General features: G+C 37.8%; 1 protein-coding gene across 3 annotated transcripts in view; it reads right to left on the bottom strand.

Moving 5' to 3' along the window:
• Positions 1 to 15677, bottom strand: part of DGKI (diacylglycerol kinase iota) — a 467119-nt gene that overhangs the window by 80422 nt on the left and 371020 nt on the right. For all 3 annotated transcript variants that reach the window (XM_030932674.1, XM_030932675.1, XM_030932676.1), the window contains one exon: positions 15364 to 15408. In XM_030932674.1, the coding sequence (XP_030788534.1) occupies positions 15364 to 15408 (45 nt within the window). The remainder of the gene's footprint in view (positions 1 to 15363; positions 15409 to 15677) is intronic.

Genomic DNA, 15677 nt, shown 5'->3' with positions numbered 1-15677 from the left:
ATAACTGCCATCATTCTTTCCTCTGGGTTTGGATAAAAATATGTCTCTTCTCTTCAAAGCCAATCACTTAATTTAGACTCTAGACTATCTTTCTTTCTTCTTTGAACTTTATTTCTGTAGCATTATTAAAATCCACTCATTAATTCTTCTGCTCTCAATAGTTCCCTCTCTTCCAAAATAAATTCCCCTCAGCTGATCTTGTTACATCTATTTTTTATTTCTATTTCATTTATATTTTATTTTTTGAGACAGGGTCTCACTCTATCTTCCAGGCTGGAGTGCAGTGGTGTGATCATGGCTCACCACAGCCTCGGTTTCCTGGGCTCAGGTGATCCTCCAGCCTCAGCCTCCCAAGTAGCTGAAATTGAAGTTGATATATCTTTTGAAAATCTTCTTACACTCTCCTTTCTTGCCCTTCCAAACTCCTGAAGCTTATGTTTATTATCTCCTGCTCCAAGTCTCACTTACACACCTCAGACATGACCTCTAGAAGCCTGGCCTCTGACCTCCCAGGCTTCGAAAAACTGTCCTTCCAAGAGATTGCCAGGACTGGCTTGCTTCCCTGATTTACTACAATTCTCAGTTCCCAAACTTCCTTGAAGTCTCAGAAGCTTTTATTTCTTATAAAGAATTAAAGCTATATCCACGAAACAGAAGAGAGAACTGGCAGATTGAAAACTGAAAGGATTTTCTCTTTCGGATTCCAAACTTTCAAAAATTAAACATTTTCTCTACTAAGAGAAGCCTGCCAGTGATAACTGCGGAGGAAGGAGAGCACCTTCTAGTTTACAACATGTGATTTGGAGCATTCTAGCTCGGGTTTGCAGTGGAATTGAAATCACTGACAGAAATGGGACAAACGAAGGAGGCCAGGTCTCTGTGGGGAAGACACTGGGAGTCTGGCCCTTATTAGGGGATTTGAAATGTTCAAATGTAGGGAGCAACATTGGGGTGCGACTGTGCAAGCAGCAATAAAGACTTGGCAGCTGAAGGTGCAGGTGTGGATGATCTTGTGTCTACAGAGGGGCCAGGAGAAGAAAACAGGAATAACATAGAAGTAAAAAGGACCCAGTCAGAGGTTGTACTGACTTTCTTGGTAGTTACTCAACACTCCCTGCTGCCCTACTTGATCCTCAAATAAAGCCTGGGCTTAAATCACTTGTTCTCAAAGTGTGCATCAGCTGGAAACTTGTCAGAAGCACAAATTTCCAGGGCCCATCCCAGGTCTACAGCAGCACTATGGGTGGAACCCAGCAATGTGTTTTAACAAGCCTTTCAGATGAGTCTGAGGATGTATGTGAAAGAACCTAACATTACCAACCAAAAGGGAGGTATCTTAGTAAACTAGAAACCTTGAGTGTATGGAGTTTTACTCTAAATGAATTCTGTGAATTAAATAATTGATAGAGGAAAAACTGGTCTCATTCAGGAATGCTACCAAAATCTGTATTTATAAATATAAAATATATCCATATAGCTATGGATACAGAGATACTATATAATATGTATAGAAAAAAATATATGTTACATATAGTCTCTCTCTTGCTGTCTCTATATATGTATATATATTCTATATATACGTGTCTATATATTCCTCTTTTTTGAACTGAATTTTCATCCTGATTGTTGAGCTAAATGAAATCTTGACATGTGCTTAGTAACTATTTATATGAGAATTATGTGTAACATTTTGAGAATTATATTTTGACATGTGTGACATCTTGTTTTAAAGGAACTTAAGGTACTTAATGCATTTTTGTAAAACAGATAAAACTGCTGACGTCTCTCAGTTGGGTGAGAAATGTACTTATGGACCAATAAATTTGGAAGTGATTCAAAATATTTAGTGACAACTATGAAAGCTAATAAATAAAGAGATTAAACAGAAACAGGATTCTCTTCTCTATGAATAAAGAAGTTAAAACACAAGGACCCTCTCTGCATTTTGATGTTGAATATGCTACAGAGGACACTATAAAAACATATCCTAATTTCCCTAGGTAAAAATCAACAGAAAGAATACGGGAATGCTTGATTTCTCATTTTAAAAACCTAAGGATCCATCACACTACCTCTAGGCTATTCTAATTACAGAAATTTGGATGTTATTTAGTCTAGGTTAATAAAATCCAGATTGAGGCACTGCCTCAGCAACATGACTACCACAGGTTGGTAAGGAAATACAGATGGTGTGTATCTTTCTATGTGCAGGTGGCTGTGTGTCTGGAGAGTTTTATGCCCATGCCTGACTTTATTAATGTAGTTTGCTTTTGTTCACTTATTTACTGAACATTTTGATCCCATGGATGGAAACTGCAAAAATGTTTGACCTACAGAAACATCTGATATAACTCAATGTTCTTAAAGAGGTTTTGTCTAAAGATAACATTATAATTTCATTTGGTGAAAACACATTGGTCGCCATAAAGCTCTTTAAAATACTTTAATGGGTCCTCAAATAGGTTCAACAATTCTTGAACTCTCCAAAACTGTACACTAGATTTGGCATGTCTATGGATATGTTCATTTTCCTGGACAGAAAAACCACTGCTTTCTAGATTATCAAAGTGATCTGAGATTCCCAAAATGCTAAAAAAAAAAAAAAAAAAAAAAAAAAAAGCTATTAATTTAAAGAATCAAAAATTTAGGTCAGAGGTAATTCAACAAAATAAGAAGATTCTGATCAGTAAAATGCCTTATGAGAATAGGAATTACCAATTCAAAGTTACTGGTAATTGTAATACCAAAACAACAAACAACAAAAGCTCTCTGAGCTTGTAGCTGTTCTCCTAGTAGCGGACTGAAACTAGGTCAATTTCTACATGGAAGAACTCAACTTTTTGCTTATTTCCATCCATGGTCTCTCCCAAGTGTTTGTTTTCAGTGCCTTGGGTTCTTCTACTTATGTTCATTTTTATAAACAGAGGAAAAATGTATATTTACCATTGGATGGTATTAATAATTGAAGTTAAACAATACATCAATAATTAAAGGCACAGGAATCTGATTTTAAAAGACAATGTTACTTAAAATAATTGGATACTTTCCTGGTGACCTGAAGATTAAACTGCAATTTTGGGAGTTGTTAGAAAAGCAAAAGTAGAGCTCTAACTTCTCTGAAATGCTTCCCTGAAATAGATTTGCACCCTCTTCCAACTTTTTTGAAGCTCTTTCCACCTGGTTCATTTTAAAAGAGTGAGTTCTTAAAGAAAAGCTACTCACATAATAGGTCCTATGTTAAAAGTCGTTTGAATTCCAATGAAAACCTGTAATTACTATCTGGGTAGATTCATAATGCAATTAAACTACTTATTTAAAAATTCTACATATATAAAATGTACAAAAGCATCAAGTCTCAAAAAAATTGGCTCTTGAATCTAGTCCATGTACATATCCATGCAGCTGAAAATGCTTCACCTACATTGGGACACTAGAAATTGGAGATTTTTTTGAAGTCAGTGTTAAAATGATGTTCCAGTGTAGCAGATTGACAATATGCAAAACATACCTACAAAATATGCCAGCAATCTGTAAAATAAGAAACAAGAAAATCCAGGTATGAAGCACAAAGGGGTGCTGAAAATATATCTCAAAGATCCGAGAGAGAATAGGAGGTGAAGAGCAGGCTAGGGACAGAAAAGTTGGTGGTGGCTGAGGTGGCGGTGGTGGATGTTGGATTTCACTTGAGTTGAAAAACAGAGCAAAAAGATAGTGAGAAAGTCTGCTTCGCAAAACTGAAATTTTTGTAGGATGTGATCATCATTATCACCGACAAGCTAAGAATTGAGATGCCAAAAAATGTTCCTGTCCTTGAGGTGTTAAAATATCGTAGGGGAGACAGATCTGATGAATGAGATGGAAAAACAAGGCGAGAGATTGTATGTGATCCAGCCCCAATTAAGCAGCAAGCCCAGAGGCGGCGGAAGGCTGATGGGAAGCGCACCAGCTTTGAGAGGCACGACAATCCTAGCGCCCGACTCTCACCCGCTACTCGCTATGAGAGTCTAGGATAGTTTCTTATCCAGTTCCTTGAATATCTCATTTTAAAATGGCTACAATAATATCTAACATAAGGTTCTTTTGAGGAATTAATGACACACAAAATGCTTAACCCATTAGCAGAAACGTGTTTATGTGCAGATATAATTATCCGAGAGATAATTATATCTCATGCTAAGCAGCTGAGACATTATTTTACCTAAAACAATTCTGCCCTTAGTCGTATGAGGGTCTCATGGGACACAGGCCACATTTCAGACCAGGTCATTTAGATGGTGCTACCCCTAACACAACACTATTTATCCATAAATACATTTGCACTCAGATTCTGAGTTTTAGAGAAAAGAAATAAACAGGGCAAATTTGTAGAGTGAACACAAAACAGAACACAAAACAGGATGGCTTTTAACAAAGGCTGAAATCGTGCCATTTGTTGGTTTGGTGCTTATAGGGCTTGTCTTAATAAGCAACCCAGTACCTCTGTTCACAATATTAGATGTTATATAATTGTCTTAAATACAGGATATTGTCTTCAAGGCTGAATGTCTGCTATCACCAACAGGCATACATTTCAGAACATTTTATTTTACTGATGTCTCCCTTCCCCATTCAAGAGTAACTACTTACTTGGTATTACCCTAGTTTCACCAAAATTAACTTATCACTTGCTGATTTGGGCTGTCATGTGTCACAAAACTGATTTGGGCTGTCATTTGTCACAAAAGAATACATTATTCTTATTCCTGTGATACAATTGTGATCAAGCTTTTCAATGCATGTTTATTAAAGCCAATGAAATGCAAGGCATGTGACTGGAAGGTCACAAAGAACAAAGTGTGGACCATGTCTTTAAAGGGTGGCTACTACACTAGGAACCAGTCTAGGTGCTCTGCATGCTTCTTTCTGGCTCCAATTCTTGGAGTTACTGTAAGTCTGATTTACCAAGTTTCAACTTCTTTTCCCAAGGGATGACTATTTTAATCATGATTTCAATTTATTTCCTGGTTACTGCCAACAGCCACCAATTTTGGAAAAAGGATTTTGAGCCAGCTTCCAAAAGAATCAGAGTTTGGTAATAAGAAAAAAAAAAATAGAAGACAGCAGAAGAAATTCATTGTTGGCAAAGCAAATAGAAGGCTCAGTTCACATTTAAGAAAGCCCTTTCCTTTGAAAGTCTCAAACTTGGGGCTAAAAACCGTTGTTCTGGAGCAGTAGTTTACAAAGAGTCTTGGCGCTGATGTACAGCCAAGAAGTGCCAGTAGATACAATCCTGAGTTATCCAACCCAGTTACACAGAGGCCAGCTGTCACTATGTCAAGTAGAACAGGTAGCTCTTGACTCTGGCTGTCCTTCATTCCTTCCTACTCTTAGTCTTCCACCTACAGCTTCTGCCCTGACTCATCTCCACTGTCTAGCAGTGAAGGATAAGAAATACTAATCTGGACAAGCTGTCAAAAAAATCACTGAACCACATTTTGGTGATGGTAATTTTCCTTTTTCTTCTTCTTTTTATGGTATGCTCATTTTGTGCTTCTGAGAATTTCATGTAAACATTGCTGTACTTCTGTATTAATGGTGGCTATAGATTAAATAAAGCTTAGAGTATTCCATTTTTTATTTCATCTACTGAATATTCTATACTTGATACAATTTCTCTCAGCCATATATGTTACTATCAGAATTCACAATTGGAGTGTTCAAGTCTCACATAATCATCTCCCCTAGTTTTAGGGTTACCTGGACACCGCCACAGAGATAATTTAGAAATATTAGGCTACAGTCTCAATAATAGGTTAGTTCTAACCCAAAATCTTCTATGTATGTGCAGGCTTTCTTTGTTTTGTTATTAAGAAGGCTACATAATCTAGCTCCTACCTACCTCTCCTGCAATTCACCCCACTATTCTTCCTGAACCTCTTCTCCTACATCTAAGAGCTGATCACAATAAAGAACTTCAGTTGTGAGAGTTTAAGTAAACTACCCAGATGTCCCAAGCTATTCAGTGGTGGAGAGTACAGACTTCTTTTACTTCAGAGCTCATGACCTCATGTACAGGGTTTTATAGCTTCTAAAGGAATTACGATTTCAGGTTTTGAAGGATGAGTGAGGTTCGGTATAAATCAAGTTTGAGAGCTCAGAATTTTCTAGACTCAGCTCAAACAAAAGCAGGAAGAAAGCAAACTAGAATGATCTAAATGGATATGAAGACCTCATTCTACTCTAGTCAAAGATCTTCCACAGATTCAACTTTTATTATTTGTCAAACTAAGCCTCCTGTTTCTTACCAGACAGTTTGCTCCTGGTAGCTCAGAGTTCCTGCCCCCACATATTCTTCAGTCTTGCTGTCTTCCCACTTCCCACCACTGTGTTCCCTGCTGCCTAAGAATTCCACAGGAATATGGTAATCAATGGGAACGATAGGCAACTCCAACCTAGATATAGGAACCGAGACTACAACCATGTGAAGAAAAATTCAATTACAGATTTTGGGGAACTTTGCTGTATGCGTTTACAAATTGTATGAATTTATAAACTTCACACAAATACAGCCAATCTCAGTACGTTTTTAGCATGTGACATGTTTTTTATTTCTGTTGTGATTTTATTTTTGAAGTACCATAAAGTTTATTGCAATATTGTTTGCAAACAATGGCAACAATACTACACAACCTAAAAATGTCTATCCATAGAAACAGGGTTAAATAAATACCGTGGAATAGAGTGATAATTTTTAAAGACTGAGTTAGAGTTTCACCTATTAGCAAGATGTAATTTCCATGGTACATTACCATTAAAAATAAATTGTGGTATAATATGTATAGTGTGCACATGCAAATTGTAAATACATTTTTATTTCTATTATAATTTTTATTTTTATTTTTTGAGACAGGGTCTCACCCTGTCACCCAGGCAGGAGTGCAATGGTGCAATCTCAGCTCACTGCAACCTCTGCCTCCTGGACTCAAACAATCCTTCCACCTCAGCTCCCAAGTAGCTGGGACTACAGGCACATGCTACAGTGCCCAGCTAATTTTGGGGTTGTTTTTTGTACAGACGGGGTTTCGCCACGTTACCCAGGCTGGTCTCAAACTCCTGGGCTCAAGCGATCTGCCCATGATGGCCTCCCAAAGTACTGAGATTGCAGGCATGAGCCACTGCGCCCAGCTACATTTGTATTTTTAAGCAACAATCCCCACATATGTGTTCATGTACATCTATGTGTGGAACTTTATATAAATGTGGGAAAACAAAACTGCACACCATAAAGGTCTACATTGGGTGGCAAGTTAAAAACCAAGCAGAAGTCTAGAATTATGTACAATATCAAAACTATGGCAAACCAAGATTATAAAACCTGGCAGATTGCAGAACACACATAGCTTATACAAGTCAAGAGATATACCATGAGGACCTTGATATCAGAGAGAAATGCATATTGTATGGGTTAAAAATGGAGCAGGAATAAAGAGAAGCAGAATACCAGACAGGAATTCACAATTTACAGTGAAGGTCCGTAAACTTTTTATGCTCGCACATTCTTACCCTATCATGACCACATAGAAGAATATGTTCTTATGTACACAAGGTACAAATAATTCCTGTATCATGTCTATCTACACACCTTTCTCTTGTACTAAAAAAGTAATAATATTCGGAGTGTAACTGAGTGATAGTGATGTTAATAGAGAGGTATTACTGAATTTTCTCTAATTCATGTTTAAAGTAACTCTCGTTACTAATTCATACAGCTCACATCAGGTAAACACTTTCTCTCTTCTCAGAGGGTCTGGAAGACTGGTAGACTGGGTAGCCCTGGCATTAAGGATTCCTGGATTCAGGGGCATCCTCTGGTCTCTGCAGAAGGGTGAAAAGCAGTGCAATGTGAAACATGAATTAGACTTGGAAGGAAACAGGAAGTAAGAAAAACAAACGGCTCCTTGAAAGTGGGCGAATATTGGTTCCAGGACAGACCTCAGCTTCATGGAAGCTCTAGGTTGGACCCGGCAATGTTCTCATCACTAAACAAGAACATAAATGGTCAGAGTATGTTTGATTTGTGAATGCTGCACATTAAATAAATGTACAGTGGCCTATTTTCCAATAGAGAGAAAAAATACAATCTTAAAAATATGCATCTTTCAAAAGCATCTGACAGTAGATACTTAAGAAATATGATTGTATGAACACAGTTATATTTCAGAAGACAGTCACATAATTACCTGAGCTGTGCCTCTAACCATCACATCTACAGCTTTCAATGATAATTTAGAGCCTCTAGTCTCCCCAGTCCTCTCAAATTGTATGATCAAATCAATGATCAAATCAAAGAGATAAGATACTTGACTTGTCCATTTTTGGATCTGTTATTTTTCTTCATATAAATGGTGTGATTTAGATGAATGCAACTGTCATTGCTCTGTAATGTAGGCCAAATGACATAACCTTAGATATACCGTGCTGCTTTCTATTTTAAATACAATAATCTTCTAAAATTGCATGCTCTTTTTTTTTTTTTAATACTTTAAGTTCTAGGGTACATGTGTATAATGTGCAGGTTTGTTACATATGTATACTTGTGCCATGTTGGTGTGCTGCACCCATCAACTCATCAGCACCCATCAATTCGTCATTTATATCAGGTATAACTCCCAATGCAATCCCTCCCCCCCTCCCCCCCCCCATGATAGGCCCCGGTGTGTGATGTTCCCCTTCCCGAGTCCAAGTGATCTCATTGTTCAGTTCCCACCTATGAGTGAGAACATGCGGTGTTTGGTTTTCTGTTCTTGTAAAATTACATGCTCTTTAAACGAATAATATTAGCAAAAACTGCTCATTTCAAAAATCCCTGATACGTGAATCTTCGCTTTTGATATATGTTAATGGAAAATCTGCTTCTTGTGCTAAAAATACAGACACATGCACAAACACAAAACTGACATTCCTCGTATGTATATATTTCTGAAAGCCAACTGGCACAAATTACATAAAATTGATGAGAAAATCATCTGAACCACTATTTGGCATGCATATGCCAAAGTTACCCTTAATTTACATGCAATTGCTCATAGCTGATGCACACATAATTTAATGAAGGCACAGCAGCCCCATCACACCCTCTAGTGAGTTTTCCACCTAAGCAATGTTCACCTAGTGTTGAACTACGCCTTCAATGTGAATGAAATTCTTTTTCTTTCATAAAATTGCGAAAGAACATAAACAGAAACAAAAGTTCTATGGCTTGGGAATCCCTGCCTCATTTAATAATGGCCAATGAATAATCAACTTACTTTAAACTTTCTCTCGTTACCCATTCAAACTTCTCATCTGTCTGTCCCAACATCTCCCACACATCAGCCATCTATCCATTTCCTAACATAATGTTGCATACAAATATGTATGTATGTCTCTAACTAAAGCCCCAAATAGACTTGCTACTGTTTATTTTAATATCTCAAAACCCCTTCACCTCGAACCTACTTTACCACCCATGACTCCTACAGTGCAGGAATATAGAAATGGCATGGCCATTCTTCAACCCAGATTTGGAAGATGAAGAAATAGTGACAGTTGGGTAGAAGATAGAAATAAGCAATATTCTAACATTTTCAAGAGTCCCTTTGTGTAAGAAAGTTCTCCATTAGCAACAATGACAACTCCAGTACTGCCTTCACTCCTCACGGACAACAGACCTGACCCTAGGCAAGTCTTATTTAATTCCTCATTTGACCCATTTCTGACAGCTTTAATCTAGTCCAAAGGAATAGCATTCTCCAAGGTTTCTGGCTGGTCCCATCCTTCCTCTCTCAGGCAAGATGAATCAATTCCCAGGAAGACTCTCTAAACCTTGTTCCACTCTATCTATTGAAGGACTCTTCTGGATGCCAGAAAACAAACAGAGGAGGAAGAGATTTCAGAGAAAGGAGACAGATGAATAAGGACAGCCAGAATAAAGAGAAAGGGGATGAATGAAATATTTATAGGAAAATGCTGTTTGCCCAGAACTAGACACAACTTTCATGGAATACAATACAGAACAGTACTCCAGAAAAGCAGGCATGTAGGAACAAAGGAGATCATAGGAGGAACAAGTAATGTAGACTCCGATCTGACCAAGAGGGTTTTTTTGTTTTTTTTTTTTTAATGAAAGTGAAAGACGTCTGTACCACCCTGAAGAATGAAAAGGCTTTTCAATAATGTTATCTCTATTTTTACACATTCCAACCATTCTGGTACTATTTTTAAGTGAATTAATTCTTAGAGAAGGTAATCACCTGGCTGAATCTATTTTTGCACCTACGGGTGAATCCTATGGTATTCACTAAAATCTCAAGTTATAATTCCTACCATTTAATGCCCCACAAAGCATCACCCTGGGAAATGGGGAAACCCAGGGTGTCTACAAAAATCCCTCTAATTGTTCCTAGTTCTCTCCTTATTCTACCCTACTACATCTATAAATGTTTCCTTCTGTTCTCCATCCCTATTTTTTTTTTTTTTTTTTTTTTTTTTTTTTTTTTTTTTTTTTTTTTTTTGCTCCTCCTCTTTCTTTCTCCTTTCCCTTTCCTTGTCTAGGTCTTACACCTATCTGGGGTTGTCATTTATGTACTGAGAACCGCCAGAGTAACTCAGGGTTCCTCAAGCTCTACACTATTGACATTTGGGGCTGGATAATTCTTCGCGGTAGGAGGCATATCTATGCATTATAAGATGTTTAATAGCATCCATGGCCTTTATCAAATAGATTTCAAAGTCTTCAGACATTGCCAAATGTCCCCCACAGGGAGCAAAATCTTCCCAGCTGGAAATCACTAGAATGGCACATCTGCCTCTATTCCTTAGTACCTTTGTGATTTGGCGTTAAGAAGGGATATCATGATTTCAAGGGAGGAAGCAGAGAAGGAATTATCTCAAAGTAGGTGGCCTCAGAAAGCATCCTTATCAAATAAGCAGGTAGAGTCCAATTCTTATGTTAATTCTTGTTCATTTGGCAACCTCAAGAATATCCTAAATCTGCAAGTGCAATGCATTTTGCTTGTAAAACGTACTAGTTACAGGTAACATCGATGCTATTAGGATGGAGGGGCCTTTGTATTTTGACCTCAGAGATGGTGTAGGCAAGAATTTTCAACAGGCTATAAATATCTAACACATTCTTGTATAACCCATAATGCCTTGTTAGGTTAATAAGAAGTGTCATTTTTGAGCCTCAGTGCTTTGCTGGCAATTCACTATGAATTTGGAAAAGGAAGAAACCAAAGCAATGAAATGCTTAAGTGGCGAGAAACTGCCATATGGCTCACTAATAAGGTGGCTTGGGCACATGTACACCTTTCTAAATGCTGCTTTTCTCCTGGGTTTTTTCTGGTCTTAGAAAACAGTAAGCTAAAATCTTAGCTGCAAATTAGTGAGCTGACAGGAATTTCTCAAGTTTTCAGAAATACTGGTATTAATTTATTCTCTTCACAGTTAATTCTCCAAGCATATTTAATGCCATCTCATAGACAAGAAGCTTCATTAAAAGGCATTTAAGACATTTCGTCGTTCATGTTTCTTACAGCTTTTTCACCTATAACACTCCTTACTCCCACCAGAAACTAGGGAATTCTGATATAATCAGTTTCTGCACTAAGAAATGAAAGATTTAGTTTTAAATTTCCTGCTAGTCACTTTCTACATAAAAATTAATAGCACCTATATCCCATGTGTTTTATAATATGCACACCTAGAAAAAATATAGAAATCAATCCATATCTTTTCAGCCTGTCAATGGCATTTGACACTGTCCATTACTCCTTTCTCTCTGAAATACATTTCACTCTTGGCTTTCGTGATATCACCTTCTCCTTGATTTACAGCATCCCTGCTGTTCATCTCAGTTTCCATGATTCTTCTTGACCAATGGCTCTCTTGAATCTGTACTCTCTTGACTCATGAATAAATACAGATAGAACACTGGGCCCTTGTCTCTAACTGAACTCCTCCCTAAGTGATCTCCTCCGGCCTTGTAGTTTTAAGCACCATCCATCCATTTGCTGATATTCCAAAATTTCTATCTCTGGGCCTGAATTTTTTAATGAGGTTTAATATTCATATACCCAACTGCCTACTCACCAACCCTCTTGGATCTAATAGGCATATCAAAACTAATATGGCTAACACAGAACTCTATTTCCTATGCCTCCAACTCATTCCTCCTTTGATGATCTTAGCCAAACATGAAAGTTTATTTCCCCCAGCTTCATGCTTCAACCAGCTGTCCTTGCCCTGCTCAGGAAATTCCCCATTAGCTTCTCCCTGTGCTCTGGCCACGTTAATTCTGACACAGTCTCTTTCTTTCCTGTTTAATGAGCAAATTCTGGGCTTCTTGGATCTTTTTTGTTCCAACCATTCCTCCATGCTCAAAGGCCCCTGCTTTTTATCACTCTGCTCACTCCTTCATTGTCCTAAGGAAGGATATGGGAAAAGGTGACACTCCCGACACTCATCCCTGATCACTGCATTTGTTATCCTGGACTTCAGTGCACAAAACCTTCTGATGTGACATTTGTAACGCAGCAGTTTTGACACCAAGATTTGACTTGACTGAAGTAAACAAAATAATGCAGCAATATTTTGACATAGTCAGAAAAATATCATTAATCCTTCTGAGTGTTATCACCAAACAATACATGTAATAAATAACTCAGTCGGCCAGGCGTGGTGGCTCATGCCTGTAATCCCAGAAATTTGGGAGGTCGAGGCGAGCAGATCACAAGTTTGGTGGACCACGAGGTCAGGAGATCAAGACAATCCTGGCTAACATGGTGAAACCCCATCTCTACTAAAAATACAAAAATTAGCCGGGCATCGTGGCGGGCGCCTGTAGTCCCAGTTACTCAGGAGGCTGAGACAGGAGACTGGCGTGAACCCAGGAGGCAGAGCTTGCAGTGAGCTGAGTTTGCGCCACTGCACACCAGTCTGGGTGACAGAGCGAGACTCCGTCTCAAAAATAAATAAATAAATAAATAAATAAATAAATAAATAAATAACTCAGTCATATTGTAGTATCTTATCCATCCATTGATCTCCATGAATAGTTACAGATAGGGAATAAAAAAATGTGGTACAAAATGCCCACAGTTTAAACTCTCACACCAAAATGACTACATTGTATAAGCCAGGAAAAATAATAAGTAAATAAATAAGTAAAGTAAAAATAATAAGTAAATAATAAATAATAATAATAATAAATAATAAGTAAATAAGTAAAATAAGTAAATAAATAAACCTAGCCAGGATAAATCTAACATATTTTGATAAAGTTGTAAAGGTTCAAAATGTCTAAGAGGAAAAAGTATAAACTCTTAAAAAAAAAATCCTCATAGTATTATAACTACTACTGCCAATTGTTAGAGATCAGCTCTTATTAAAAGCACTATGCTTTTTTTATTTTAATTTTTACTTTAAGTTCTTGGGTACATGTGCAGGATTTGCAGGTTTGTTACATAGGTAAATGTGTGCCATGGTGGTTTGCTGTACCTATCAACCCATACCCTAGGTATTAAGCCCAGCATGTATGAGCTATTATTCCTAATGCTCTCCTTCCTGCCACCCCCACAATAGGCCCCAGTGTGTGCTGTTCCCCTCTCTGTGTCCATGTGCTCTCATTGTTTAACTACCACTTATAAGTGAGAAGATGCGGTGTTTGGTTGTCTGTTCTTGCATAAGTTTGCTGAGGATAATGGCTTCCAGCTCCATCCATGTCAGTACAAAGGACATTATCTCATTCCTTTTTATAGCTGCATAGTATTCCATGGTATATATGTACAACATTTTCTTTATCCAGTCTATCGTTCATGGGCATTTGTGTTGATTCCGTGTCTTTGCTATTGTGAAAGCACTATACTTTTTAAAATAAAATGTATACCTAGACAGTGGCTCTGGGTAAATATGCAAATAGTCACTCTGATGAAAGCTGTGCTCTGTCTAAAAAATTAGGTGGAAATTTGTCTTCTAGTGGTTGGTAAAAACAGTCTAGAAGAAGTTCATTTTTTTTTTTTTCTTAATGTAAATATATCCTAAGTGACTTCTCTTCCTTTCAAGGCCAGAGAGAGGGAAGAAAGAACTCTGAAAGTGTGGGATATGATGTTTGAGAAATAAACATACAAATGAGAACACAAAGGCCATTCCTGCCATTAAGCCTGAAGATAAGCTGCTTCAGCCAAGGGCAGAGTATGATTGGTAGGGGAAGAAAGCTACCTAGAAGGCTACAAGGTACAGGTTTTTCTTTAAATTGTTGTGTTTTCTATTTATGCTAAAGGATGTTAAATTGGAAATTTCAGCCATAGGAAAATAGACACAAAAATCCAAAGTGAAGTGCTAAACCAGGATTTACACATTTATAAATTTAGGCAGAGTTACATTCCTCCCCACATGGAAGTATAAAGGGTTTGAAGAGATTTATTTGGAGAGAACTGTTGGCATGCTGTGATTCCCACATAGCTTTCCTCTTAACAGGGCAGGGTAAGGAGACTCTCAGATAAAAGGGCTTTAATGAGACCAGTTGAAGAGCTTTGTTTGGGCTCCTTGCAGTCTGGAGTAATAATGTGTGCTAGGATCTACATCATGTCTGAGAAATCTAATGGGTAAGAAGATGGCTGAAGAGATCTCTGCATCACAAGTGGGATGAGGAAGTTGGAAAGAAACTGCACCCCTAAAGTCTGCTGGGACAAAGAATAACAGAGTGCTCTCCTACGGACTTCATATGGGCCACAGAGAGAGGCAGACTGAGTTTATTAGATTGTCCAAAAGACCAGGATGAACCACTCAGATTACATTTTAAAACTGTTGCTTGATGGTTGTAGGAAGCAGGGAATTCTCTTTTTCTGGAGGTGACGGATAAAACATAGTCCTGGTGGCTAATGGCAGTCATCTTGGACCACAAGGTCATCTAGGCCAGAGGTAAAATGGACAGGAAGAGGAGAACAAAACAGAAGGACCAGCAGGAAAGTGGAGTGTGAGCCATGACCAAATGGGATGACAAATCCACCTTGATCTGGACTTTCTGCTTATGTGAACCAAGAGACCCTTTCCCTGCTAAGCTAGTTTCAGCTGAATTTTCTGGTATTTGTTACCGAAAGCCCTCAATGTTATAACCTTTTCTAAATGATCTAGGAGAAAATCCACAGTCCAAATTTGTGCTAGGCTAGGGTGGTCCAAAATCAGGAAAACACAAAAGAATCAGAATACCATTTTCACTAGGTTTTTAGAATGAACTCTATCCCTTGGGAAGATATGAACTCTAAATCAAAATGAGACATTAATTGAAAGATGGACTTCATTTGGCCGGAAGGTAAGAAACAAGGAGAGTCAATTATTTGTTACCTGGTAATGAACTCTCTGGGAGCCAGAAGAAACTGACTGTAGGTCCTAATGAGAAAATGGAAAAAAAAAATCCATACCTTAAAATTAGTTTGAAGAAGCTGCCCCACAACTCGATCTCAACTGAACTCCCAATTTACTATTATTATGCTCATCTAGAAAGTATCCAACACACCCAAATTCATAAAGGTTAAATAAAGAAGGTAATGCCAGAAATCATAAAAGCAAACCAAGTTGGACTGAGAGAAGGTCATTAAGCTATTGAAACTTGTAAGTCCTACATAGTGTTTACAGGTAAGTGATATATTATTATTTCA

This window comes from Rhinopithecus roxellana, chromosome 6 (assembly GCF_007565055.1).
Source record: "Rhinopithecus roxellana isolate Shanxi Qingling chromosome 6, ASM756505v1, whole genome shotgun sequence".
NCBI classification, from domain to species: domain Eukaryota; kingdom Metazoa; phylum Chordata; class Mammalia; order Primates; family Cercopithecidae; genus Rhinopithecus; species Rhinopithecus roxellana.
The sequence above is the reverse complement of the archived record's forward strand: the minus strand, read 5'-3'. Positions and strand labels throughout refer to the sequence as shown.